This window comes from Dermacentor silvarum, chromosome 6 (assembly GCF_013339745.2).
Source record: "Dermacentor silvarum isolate Dsil-2018 chromosome 6, BIME_Dsil_1.4, whole genome shotgun sequence".
NCBI lineage: Eukaryota > Metazoa > Arthropoda > Arachnida > Ixodida > Ixodidae > Dermacentor > Dermacentor silvarum.
Genome location: NC_051159.1, coordinates 98,914,830 through 98,927,623, shown reverse-complemented (window position 1 = coordinate 98,927,623; position 12,794 = coordinate 98,914,830). Strand labels below are relative to the sequence as shown.

General features: G+C 42.8%; 3 protein-coding genes across 8 annotated transcripts in view; 2 read left to right on the top strand and 1 right to left on the bottom strand.

The window, feature by feature from the left end:
- Nucleotides 1-904, top strand: part of LOC119455756 (SWI/SNF-related matrix-associated actin-dependent regulator of chromatin subfamily E member 1-like) — a 31,302-nt gene extending 30,398 nt beyond the window's left edge. For all 6 annotated transcript variants that reach the window (XM_037717208.2, XM_049669240.1, XM_037717204.2 and 3 more), the window contains one exon: nt 204-904. In XM_037717208.2, coding sequence (XP_037573136.1) covers nt 204-350 — 147 coding nt within the window. In that variant the 3' untranslated portion in view covers nt 351-904. The remainder of the gene's footprint in view (nt 1-203) is intronic.
- Nucleotides 905-3,858: 2,954 nt separating this feature from the next.
- On the bottom strand, nt 3,859-9,466 carry LOC119455755 (MICOS complex subunit MIC13 homolog QIL1). Its single transcript, XM_037717203.2, has 4 exons — nt 9,247-9,466; nt 8,703-8,844; nt 8,427-8,478; nt 3,859-4,080 (listed from the first exon to the last, which is right to left on the bottom strand). Exons 1-4 carry the CDS (start codon nt 9,255-9,257, stop codon nt 3,941-3,943), a joined length of 345 nt encoding a protein of 114 aa, XP_037573131.1. The 5' UTR covers nt 9,258-9,466; the 3' UTR covers nt 3,859-3,940.
- A 1,163-nt stretch (nt 9,467-10,629) lies between these two features.
- The window catches only part of LOC119455754 (unconventional myosin-Va), a 90,521-nt gene continuing 88,356 nt past the window's right edge, over nt 10,630-12,794 (top strand). Inside the window, exon 1 of the mRNA XM_037717202.2 lies at nt 10,630-10,863. Within this exon, the coding sequence (XP_037573130.1) occupies nt 10,837-10,863 (27 nt within the window). The 5' untranslated portion in view covers nt 10,630-10,836. The remainder of the gene's footprint in view (nt 10,864-12,794) is intronic.

Sequence of the window (12,794 nt, the reverse complement as noted above, 5' to 3'; positions counted from 1 at the left end):
TATTCATAAAAGCAGAAATGTACTATATTTCAACGCTGTCCGCATTGTGGTGATTAAATTGTGCATCATGGCTCCTGTAATAGGTTGTGTGTCACTTGCACATTACAGAAAATCTAAATTGGTATTTGTTACTGTCTGCTAGAATTATGCCAGAGCTCCTTTTTGTGTGACCTCTGGCACACTGCATGCACTGCCTTTTGCAGGAAAGGAGCGATGGGACTTTTTCGGACCAAGAAAGCAAGGATGCATCGGGTCATGCTCCCGAAGTTAGCACCAGGCCCAGTGAAATGCCCAGGATAGCCATGGAGTCTCTCAATCAGGCGACACCAGAAATGAGTGGACCTCAGTAGACGTGTCTGTTACGCCATCTGCAGTTTTTTTTTCTTTATTATGTTTTTTTTTTTTTATTACATTACAGTGTAAGCTATTTTTGCCATACTGCACTTTGGTGCTAGAAGTTTTATATATTTTTGAAAGCTTTTTGTACGATACATCTGCACTGGTCATCAATAAGGAGCATCTTCTAGATTCATTTGCACAGAGCATCACGGTGAATGTATTTTATGGCATGGTGGAGCTGCTGTGTGAACATTTTAGGTAGCGTGATAACAGCAAAAGCAAGCTTTTTATCACTTTTTAATTTTTTTCACCCTGCCTTATCTGGTGATCTATTCCTAATACTGAGACGGCATGGCAGAGCTGGTAGGAAGATTGTGTATTTTCTCAAGAGTGCATCAAGAACGTGCACCAGATAAACACGTAGCATGTTGTAGATATCATTGTAGCCGCTCATGCCAGTTGCATATTCAAATAAAGATTGTCCGTGGCAGCCCATCATTAAAGAAAAGAGTGTTTTGTATGTCATTTCTGTGTGCATTTTAGGCATAAACATTGCTGACAAACACTTGTGTCTTGTGTTGTTCTTCCTATGAAGGGCCCTTAAACAAATTTCGGCAGACCGAGTAAGCAAGCACAGTGTGGGGGTACCCATACTTAGCGAGAAGATAGTCATATGAATCTAACGGACAGTGAAGCCAGAGAAAGCACAGGGAGAATAAATTCTGCTTTCTAATCGAAATGCTGAAGTAATAAGGAAATGGAAATGAAAGTGGTTGAAAAGACAACTTGCCACAGGTGGGAGCCGAACCGACATCTTCCGCATTACATGTGTGGCGCTTTACAATAAAGCTACTGCCAGCAGCTGCCCTCCCATCTACTTTCTTAGCTATTTGTGTGTATACAGTGTTAACCCTGGGAGTGTCAGCCAGTGCCACTAAGGCCATGGCAGTGGATGCCTTGAGGCATGTTCTGGCTCTTGACACTGTACTTGAAGGCTGTTAGAGTGTCTTGCCACAATGGAGGAGCCCTTCTGGTTCTTTATTTTGGTTGGTAGACGTGACCCACGGTGTTCACTGCATCAAATTGATTTGCCGAAAGGGAGTGTAGGCACTGAGCAGAGATGATACTGTGCATGCAGATGGACACGCACATTCTTGCGGCATCATTCCTGATTAACAGATTTGCCAGCAAGTGCTTTAGTGCTGCATAATTGAGAGGCAGCATAGCCGCAAACGTCTAGGTCAAGTACAGTAGTATATCTTTGTGAATCATAGCTGACCTCGGTGCTTGTACATTTTACAGAGCATCTGCAGGCACCTGCAGTCGTTGCAGGAACCTTTGAGGGATGGAACTGTTGCAGCCTGGATAAACGTAATGTTGCTGTGCAGAAGAAATGAAATGAGTGACCATGACATATGTCCAATCTGCACCACCTCAGAGCCTTTCTTTGGATGCAAACTGAAAACATTTCTTCGGTTTTCAGATGTGAACTTTTTCAAGGCTTGTAATTTTTTAAAACAAAATTTATTCTCTGCAATATGGAGCAGCAAGTCTTTGGTCTAAACTTATGTAATTGTTTGAGAATTTGTGTAATTGAGAAATTTTTTGTTTATAACAGTGAAAAGATGGACATAAGCAGAGAAGTTGTTTGAGTTTATTGTTAGCACCATGCTTCACATTGTGTTAGATATCTACGTAGAACACAGTTCAGCTTTGAAGGCACCCCATTCCTATAGTTGCCATGTAAGGCTGTACTCCAATGTTGATGAAAGCACAGTAGAAAATCGAAGTTGAGTTAGGCATTTATATAAAGAGATGGAACAGTGTCTTATGCATGAAATCGGTGCTTGTGTCTGTGGCAGTCAATAATTTGGTAACATGAAACAAGAAAAATTATACCTCCCTTCCACTCTGAAGATGGTTGAACAGCGAAGCTGTGTTAGAGTGTTAAATGTGCATGTGTTGCATGTGATGCAATTGCGTAAACACAAATAAACACGGATCTACAACACGAACTTAATTGAAACCTTGAGAGGCGAGAAGAGGTAGCGGCTTCCGATGCTACTCGACAAGTGTCCAGTTCACTGGTCGAAACCTGCAGAGCTGCTGCCAGAGGCATCAACTGCAGTCACGGACACCGTATTCGTTCAGCGTGACTGTATGGCGTCAGCAGCACCTCTGCGCGTTATCTGAAAGTGCGCACCGCACAGAAACACCTTCTCTGATACCCATCCCCTCTCCTCGCACCCAGCGTGGCCTCTCATTGGTCGCCTCTTCCCACAGTGTGCCTCTCCTCCTGTGCTGGTCACGTGATCTGCCCTCCCTCGGCGCAGCTCTCGTCCTCTTCTGGTCATGTGACCTGCGTGACACCGATGGACAGGCGGATGGCGCAGCCTCGACCTACAACAGCTCCGCTGTTAAAAATGTTAGACAGCGCCACTTAAAGCAAGGCCTTGTGCCTTTATCGAAAGAGTTCGCATTAACAACAGTGATAGCTGGCTGTACAATGTTGACAGCCCAACACCTGCACTCTTCAGATGACAACCTTGGGAGACGAAGATTCCAAAACATTCCAGTGTTCTCTAGTACTGCAGTCCTAGTATTTCTATGGCCCTCCAATGGCTTATGCTATGACAGCATGATCCCTCCAGCAAAAACATTGTTTCATGTGGGGGTGATAACAGCTGTTACTGTGAAAGTTAGAATCTGCTCCATCAGAAAGTATGGATGGTGGATCTTGGTGACTGCCGTTATATTATGTCTAGTTACTCAAGGTATACAAACTGCATACAATGGATTATTTGAGGAGAGCATTCTTATTGGACTTTCAACAATGATTCCAACCCATATCTTTGTCAACTGCTCATTGGCATTTCACTATATGTATTTCATTTTATGTAATGGAGAACAGCTTTCCAAAATCCTAGCATTACCATTCTATCAAACATGCAATTATCTGCCACTGCATACAACTTGGCAAAAATTCATATTGTTTGAACAGGTTGATTGTTGAAACCACGTGTTGCCCCAGGATGTATTGTTGAGCGGGCTGCAAAAATGGAAATTAGTGTGGCAATGGAACTCCACTGTTAGAAGAAAAGTTGTGGTTTGTTTCAATAAGCCTGACAGTGAACCATGCTTGAGCTGCTCTTGCATGCAGGAAGAACTTTAAAACCAGTCACAGTAATTTGAATTTTAATTGTTGCATTTCACATCGCAATCACTGCTAGTGTTTGTATAGAACATGCACATGTGTTAAAGTTTCACTGTAAAATTAAAAGGTAGTATGCAATGTAATGACACAAGTATTTGTCACAGTATCAAGGCTAAACTATATGTGGCAGTTATGTTGTCAAGATAAGTGTTCAAATTTTGTTACCCTAACAAAAGCAGGAAAACATCTGCAAGGTCCTCGCAAGCTGGCTGGTGTAGTTGGTCTGAACGGGCTCGCCCTGTGTAGGCACCCTACGTGCTAGAGCAGATGTGATGTCCTGCATGTCAATAATAATAGAGGTGTAATGGGGGTTGAAAGAACCTGAACGGCTCTACAGTTTTATTTATGCCAGTTGCTACCAATTTAGTGCAGTCAAGCTCTGGAAAATTATTGCGATGGCTTCTTGGTGTCGACAGATGGCGTCTTTGGCTCCTCCATCAACCCGGACACAGCATTCACACACCAGGCAGCAGCTTGCTTTGAATATTCTGGTGTGTTCAAAAGGTGCTTGAATGTGGCCTTGACACCTGCAAGAGGGGAAGAAGTCCATACACACACATATATGTATAGCAAAACAGCAGAGGAGGCCGCCTACTCTTCGAGGAGTGGCCGTACTTTGTACAAGAGTTTTTGGCGCCAAATTGTTAAGACTGGGTCCAAGTTGCCATGGGTGTTGTCGCATCGTAGTCACTCTGCAGCACTACATGCCATAGAGTGCGTTGTTGTGATCCCATGTGAAAATTCTTCCTAACAGAATTGTACTACTGTGACCCTATGTAGCATTGTCCATCTACCAGAAAGAGTGCACTCCATTTACAAGGAGGAATGCCAGAAACCTGCCACTTATGGTATGTCATGGCATCCTGCAACTATCACATTAGAAGGAAAAGTGAGCAACCTCCCATAAATGGGCTCCCAGGCAACAGAGGACTCTCTACCCCTCAAAGGTGACCTCGTCCTCAGTGATTGCCTCGTCTTATGCAACACTTCACCCTTGCAGTCCCCTCCCATATACGTGACTGATGATTAGTTATTTAAGGAGAGGCAATCCAACTGTTAAAAGAGAATTCCTCATTTCTGACTTCAGGGCCGGTATATTGTAGCAATGCCTTTTGACTTATTCTATACTAGTCTTATCATCCACCGCTCATGGCCAGCTGATCCCGTTGATAACGCGAGCGGACTGTCGCTCTGACCACTGAAAAAGCGCGATAAGCGCGAAGAGGCATTATTACCAGAAAGGCATCGCTACAAAATACTAGCCCTGATGTACTTCTAAACTTTTGCTAACACGCACAACACATACACACACAGGCCTAAGCCTCCAGTCTATCCTTGGCAATGATTAAAAAAATAAATTCTGGGGTTTTACGTACCAAAACCACAATTTAATTTCGAGGCATGCCGCAGTGTGGGACTTCGGATTAATTTTGACTACGTGGGGATCTTTAATGTACACCCAATGCATGGCACAGAGGCGTTTTTGCATTTAGACCCCACTGAAATGCAACTGCCATGGCCAGGATTTGATCCCGCGACCTCGTGCTTAGCAGCGGAATGCCATAGCTGCTAAGCCACCATGGCGAGTCCTTGGCCGTGATTTCCAACATCTTTATAAACCGTAGTCACAACATTGTTCACATTGTGAGGCTAACAAGGAAACCTTAAGCTAAAGGCTGCACAATAAGTGACTGAACTGAATTGAGAACAAGTAGAACAAATATGGTAGGTGGTATTCTGGTAGAGTGGCAAGTTGGGCTAGTTGCTGGATGTTCATCTTGTAAAAGGGGGGTACTGCGCTATAAAAACATGGACAACAGAAATATAAGTGGACAGGACACGCGCAGAATCACAACTGAATTTTATTGGGTGAAACATGACATATATACAGTGAACAAAAAAAGACATCATGCTCAGTGGCCATCAAAACCGCTGCCGTCACAATCTTTCGTCCAGAAATTGCAGCTCACAATCGACAAGTACTACGGAGGGATTGCTAATACATAACGTGTTTTTATTTTGATAATATATGCCTCGAACAACTCCTGTGTACGACAGTCCCTATGACGGTATAAAATCTTAGTTTTTTCTAGAAGCGGAAGCCCCCCCCCCATACCTTCTTTGTCTCTTTTTCAAAGCCCTGCGCTGTTTTGCTACATGGGACTACAATACTCATCAGATGACTTGTTCTTAATATTGTGAGACGATGCTCGGGACGAAGGCAGAGCTCTTCTATCGTCACACAACGCGAGACAGCCCACGAACACCAACCCGACAAAATGATGATGATTATGAGGATGGGTATATACACATGAAGACGATGATGAACTGCACAGTTAGCGCTCACAATATGTTCTTTTAAATGAATATTAATGCAGCGTCCCGTCTGACCAACATAAACACGGCCGCAGGAGAATGGGAATTAAAAAAGCCATCATAGCACATGTGCAGGGAACATACAGTGACCTGTGCACACAAATGAGCCATTTTTAAAGGAGCAGAAAACACAACATTAACCCCATAATGTCGCACAACGTTCCTCAACATAAGGTGTGTGACACCTTATGCTGGTAAGGGATCACAGCATATCTCTTACGCTCCTGGCTATTGTCTTGAGAAGAAGCAGTGACGCTACACTTAACCTTCTTACCAGCTTGCGATAAATTGATTAAGAAGGTTAAGTGTAGTGTCACTGCTTCTTTTCAAGACCACAACCAGGAGCGTAAGATATGCTGTGATCCCTTACCAACATAAGGTGTCACACAATTTCAGGAACGTTGTGCAACGTTATGGGGTTAACATTGTGTTTTCTGCTACTTTAAAGATGGCCTATTTGTGTGCACAGGTCCTGAGAAAGATTTAAAAGATGCCTAGCCATAGCCTTTTTCTTTGCCATGTAAACTACAGATAACTGAATGTTCCCTGCGCGTGCGCTGTGGTTCATGAATTCCCTTTCTCCTGCGGCCGTGTTCATGTCGGCCAGACGGGACGCTGCATTAATACCCATTTAAAAGAACATATTAAGAACCTGTCATCTGAAGAGTATTCCCACGTATCAAAACATTGCAGGGTTTTGAAAAAGAGACAAAGAAGGTATACCTTGCGCTTCTAGAAAAACTAAGATTTTATACCGTCATAGGGACCGTTGTACACGGGAGTTGTTCAAGGCATATATTATAAAAAAGAAAACACATGTATGTGTTAGTGATGCTTCCGTAGTACTTGATGATTGCGATGTGCAATTTTTGGATGTAAGATTGTGACGGCAGCGTTTTGAGCGGCCAGTGAGCATGATGACGTCATTTTTGTTCACTGTATATATGTCATCTTTCACCCAATAAATTTCAGTTGTGAGTCTGCACGCATCCTGTCCACTTATATTTCTGTTGTCCGTGTTTTTATGCTGCAGTATCCCCCTTTTACAAGATGGTAGTTAAGATTAGGAGGAAAGAAATAGACTTGAGAAGGGTAGAAATTCGGCTTTGTTGGTACGACACTGAAAGTAAAGTGTAGTAATGAAATGGAGTTGGGCAAGTTGTAAGGTGTAGAACAGACAACTGATTATCTATTACAGTAAAAAAATGGATGCCGAGAGAAGAAAAATGAGTGGTAGCTTATAAGAATGATCAAGTTAAAATATTAGACTTGTTGAGTTGCTTTGGTGGGCACAGTAAAAGCATAATTGGAGCTTTCTGGGAGGTATTCAATTATCCTTTTCCTTTGTCCTGTCATCTTCCTCTGTTCTGCAGAGAACTTAGGAACACTGGTTATGAAGACTTTTTCACTAGCTTTTCTAATTTCCCAAAAAGCACTCTCAAAAGTTGCACAATATCATTGATGTGCAGCATACACTATTATTTTGATTTGGTGAGGCCATTGCAAAATGCGTGAGCTTGCAGCATGTTGCCTGGTTCATGGCTTGTGTTATGTGACACTTGCATACCTGTCAACCTGTAAACCATAAAATTTGTAAAAAATTCCACAGACATGACAGGGGCCCTGTTATGCAGTTATTGTGGACTTTATTGTGGACATAAACTATCGTGGACGTAGCTATTGTGGACATAAACAGACTTTATTAACCAAGATTTACCTTTACACACGACACAAAAGCAGCTGCAAACTTGGGGAGCAGCATAGACTGACGAGCAACACACTGTTTTTAAATCACAGTGACTTTGTCAGTGACTCTGGTGATGCTGATTTCGCCTGCTTCAGGAACTTGCCTGTATAAACTTGCTCAAAGTAAGTACCCCTGTTACATCCTTTCACCGTAAGATTTCCAATGGAAGGTCCGGAAATCAATGAACGAAACATTTTCAAGAACTGAATTTAGTTTTCACAAACCTTCATTCAACATGTGTAAATTTGTAAAATGTGGCCAAGTTTGTAAGCTTTACAGAAAATTTGGGAGAGTTGGCAGATGTGCACTTGGGTATGCAATCACATTATAAAAATTGTGCAGAAACCATAGACGATGATTGTCAATATAAGTGAACAGCCTCAATGAATGAATGAAAAGCAAGAGTGTTTTCTATTCTGAGTCAGACCACTTACCTGAAAAATGGCGGAAAGAGCCAAAAAAAAAAAAAAAAGCTATTCACTTTAAAAAGTAGACCACCTGCTGGTCATCTAATGTTTACCTTTGGTAGTATTATGTTGCATGATCCAAGGGCTTTATTCTTGGCCAATCACTTTTTGGGTATAGCTTTCGACGCATGTTCTCAGGATAAGCCAGTGGACAGTATGCCGATCATTTCAATGCAAAAGTGAACAAATCTCGAAAGTAATCAACAATGATTATTGCCCTAGTAATTGATCAGCTGTGCAAAACAAAACAACTGTGCAAAAAGAAAATTATGTTCGCACTTACCATCATTCCAGCAGTCCACAGCCTTCATGCCAAGTTCTTTCCTGCTTGGTGCCTGGAACATAACAAGGCAGTAAAAGAATAAATACGCAGCATGACATAGCTTGTTGGGGGCAATTATACACACATCCATCATGTCACCTCAGTAAAATGGATGTAGGCAATTTTTGTGAATAAACTCGGAAGACGTCTCATCGTCTTGAGGTAATGTGCCTCGATTACACAACCATGTAGCGCGAACCAGAATAGGGCTACTCGTGCTATGATGGCAGAACTTACCAAAGTGCAGTAATACTTCAAGGTGGGGTTGCTGCTGATGTACGCTTTGATGTTTTCGGTAGTTTGCGTACTGTCGCCCCATACACCGGCTTTTTGCGACGCGTAGACCGCCCCGCCGAGTATGCTCAATTTCAGAACACCCCTGCGAGCCACCAAAAAAACACGTACGGTAAAAATATTTTAGGAGTTCCACACAATTAAGGACAACCTTTCCAATGTCATCAGTCGGATCATAATAAGGTACGGTATGCCACACGGGTTATTTCTGTTACGAGTCTATATACACACATCAAGTAACTAAATCGAGTGCTGCTGCAACGTTATTTAGGAGCACACTTGACCGACCAATCTCGTGACGATCAAATTCCTTCAAGAGCATTTGAAAGCAAAGAAACAGACCGTGACAGGGCATCAAATAAAGCGACTGCGAATGTAACCTACACTCTCAGCATTTAAATGACAAAGACACAACTTCACACATTATCTAAATGTTGTGTCATCAGAGGTAAATGAACATGAGACGCTTCTAAAGCGGAGTGCTTACTTGACGACCATATTCTGGCAGTGACTTTTTTGGAGAACTTCCTTTAGTTTTCAGGCCACTTGGGCAGGTAGTTGTGACTGTCCGCGTTTCTACTGCAGTGTGCTTGGCATGAAGCGATGGAACACACAGTAAAAGGCGAGAGGACGAAGGCAGGGCGAAATGTGTTGAGGCGGCCGGTGCGGTCACCGTCTCACAGAAGACCGTCTCCGGTTGTCTGCAAGGAGTCAAAGCTATCATCATCATCATCACTACCCCATGCTCTTCGTGTTTCGTTTAGATACAGGCACTGTAGTTTAGATATATTTCTAGATATATTGGGCAGTGGGTCAATTCAGTCGTTTGAGGTCTGTCTCTGTCAAATAACATGGCCATGCGCAAACTGCGGAGCTTTACACGCGGTGTTCACTGCAGATCATTGATACCTTGTACGTGTACAACCTAACTTCTACGCCATCTGCACCAGCTTTCTTAACTGGTGTACGTACCTGGTTTAGCAGTTAGCACGTCTGAGTATTATCGACAGCTAATCTAAAGTTACAGTTATAGCACAGCTGTCGGTTAAGAACTGTCAGACAAAGACGAAGAAGAAAGCCCTTATGAATGCCACCATCTTACGTTGTGTAACTCTAAATTAATCGCTTTAGATAATGCCAACACAATGCTGAGCGCATTTGGACTTGGTACCTAGACATTAGATGCATTTGCTACGTACGAGCGTCGTCAGGTACGTTTCACATACTTCAGTATACATTTATAGTGCGTCGTCACATGTAAACAGACACGCTTTCTGAAACAAATTAATTTCAACTGTCGTAAATTTTATTTACGCATGAATTCCCAGCAGCCGCAAGAGAAAGGGATGTCTGGCGAAACCCATATGGGTAATTCTTGCCTTCATAACTTCCATCATTCAGAAGAAATAATTACGTGCAACTACGGGGCTGAAGCTGGCGATGACCAAAGACGACGGATACGTCCATCGAGTTATCAGATCACATCTTGGAAGACGGTAAGCTCAAATGCAGGTATTGTCCAGGTTGTGTCCATCAGCATGGTGACAGCTGCGTGCGCTACGAGTGAACAATGCACCGACAAATTACAGCGGGAGTAGCGGAGTAAAAGAGAAAAGATGAACGAAGTTTGTCAGGAAATACAACGATGCAACTGAGAATTCATTTGCAGCGCTCAGCCACAACCGAAACCAAAATCGAGAATGAGTACTTAAACTTAGCTACTTGCGTTTTAAACTTTTTTATATGGGTGATACTGGTTCTTTTTAATAGCAAAAAAAAAAAAAGGAACTGTCGTCTTCTCGTCCTCTGAAGGCAAAATAATAAAAATAAAATAAATGAAATAAAACTAAGCAGTTGCTAGCATACAGGAAAGGAGGCGGAGCAAGAGAGTGAGCGAGTGTCGCAAACGTTGCTGCTAGTTGTCCGGCAACTGTACAGGCTAATGTAATGTCGGCAATGGCCTGTACAGTGTCCTCTACTGCCTCTACTTTGTGTAGATAGCTTTAAAAAAGTACGACAGGCCAGAACAGAATGCTAATTTCTCAAGGTTCGGCTCTTTAGCCCCATAGGAGAAGACATGTCGACGCAGGAGCTTTACACGAAGGTCAGTAGAGCTTCGTTGAGTATCGGTTGCCGTAGTGGTTCTCTTTGGCATATTCATCAATAGTAGTTCACCGTTTGATATCCCGCTATGTTCTCTACGAAAACTGCTTAGAACAATGCATCCTGTAAATGTTTCAAGTCACTGTAAACTGTGAACTGTCGCCTGAGGCTGCTAAAACCAGTAGAGAAAGTCCCCAACAGTAGCACAAGTCCTCTACTAGAGACAGCTGTCATCTTAATAGATTTAGCAGTATTCAGATTCGTGCTTACGCGTTCATGTTTGCGGTAGCTCTTTGCTCGAATTCGCTGTAGACGCTATGTTGTCCGTGTATGGAAGTATCTCCTAGAAAGGAGCAAGCCCAAGTATGTGAGTAATTCTGTAGTGGGCGTTGATATTGGTCATCTCGGCTTGGCCGTGCGCGTAGGGAGCCTGTCTGTGCTGGGTTGGACGAAAGGGTACGCACGCTTGCACGGCATCATGCCTGCAGCCAGGCTTCAGCTTTGTTAATGAGATGTCTAGGATGGCTGTCAGACGTCCGTCCGTATGTTGAAATAGCTGTAGCGCTGCCACACGCTGCGTGCGGATACAAACTATGCAGGCCAGCTGTAAGCGTCCTTGATTTGGAGACTAGACATTTCGATCATTGCGTTAGGAACTCGTCGCATTCACGCTTGTAATTAGTCGTTATTAACCTGTGCAGAGAAGATGTTTGTGAAATCTGGCCCTAAGTGAGCCCGTGCTAGTGCGTTGCCGTTCGTCTTTTCGAATCAGCGTGTTTGCAAATCACCTGCAAAATTCCTGGTATCTGCACTAAATCAGTGAGGCCCTGCAGAACGCTTCACAGAACACCTATGAGCACTGACGATGAGGTGTTTGAAAGGGAAAAGTGTTCAGCCTTATTTTATCATTGCTAATCCGGCCTGTCATTTGTGCTTATCAGTTTCTCTCACATTGTACGTATTCTGCTGAGCGAGAAAATGATATCAACAAGTATCCAGTGTAAGGGCAGTTACATAATTGTTCTGATAAGAATACTTCTGTTGAAAGTAGAACTCCGCACCGTGGACTACGGTAATATACAGCAGTACATACATAAAGTGCTCATGCTGTTTTCAATGGCCCCTTCATAATTAAGTCAAATGGAGCCTTATTAAGTAATGATGGAGTAAGTTAAACATAACAATGAAGAAGAATACTAGGTCTTCCTTTTAACATTGGAGACTTCACGGACAGTGCTGTAATACTGGTGTCTATTTTTCTAATTGTTGGTGGAGGGTGGTACGGGTCCTATAACGTACGAACTGAGAAAAAAAAAAAAAAACACACTAACCACTGCCAGAAATGTTGTAAAAGTAGTTTCATCAGTGATGAACAACCATAAAGTTTTAATACATTGTGACCGTACAATGTTTTTTAATGTAGGTCAAATTGTTAGACAAAAGTTTCCGCTGACAAGGCTGATGTCCGCTGCATTGAAAGTAGTGAAAGTGTTTTCGCGTGCTGCGGCTCTTTCGTATGTTTAAGGCTGGTGGTAGGAAGATGCGCAATGAAGCTTCTGCTATTAAAGGAATACTGGCACAGATTTTTAAATAGTAGAATCTCGATCGTACACTTCTCACAAGTAAAAGGAATGACACGTAGCAAACTTGAAGGTTGGGAAACGCTTACCAGGTATTTTAGTTTGATACTGAAGTTGGTCTCGAAATGCTGGACCTGGTGACACTGACATTATTGGGACTCCATGACCCAGAGCAAAATTTGCTTATGATGCCCCTGCTCATGAAGAAATAAATGAGCGCTGCACTCACCTGTGGCTAGCCATAGTGGTGGCATGAATGAATTGAGCAAATGTGTCATGATGCACCGATCTCCTCGGTTCTGAAACCTAAACTAGTTTGTAGAAGGAAGTATTGAAGTAAGTTATTTAAGCT

Coding starts and splice junctions, on each gene's coding strand:
- LOC119455755 (XM_037717203.2), bottom strand. Junction 8,479..8,702: donor TGAAGTATTACTGCACTTTG/GTAAGTTCTGCC, acceptor GTTATGTTCCAG/GCACCAAGCAGGAAAGAACT. Junction 4,081..8,426: donor TGTGGACTGCTGGAATGATG/GTAAGTGCGAAC, acceptor CCCCTCTTGCAG/GTGTCAAGGCCACATTCAAG.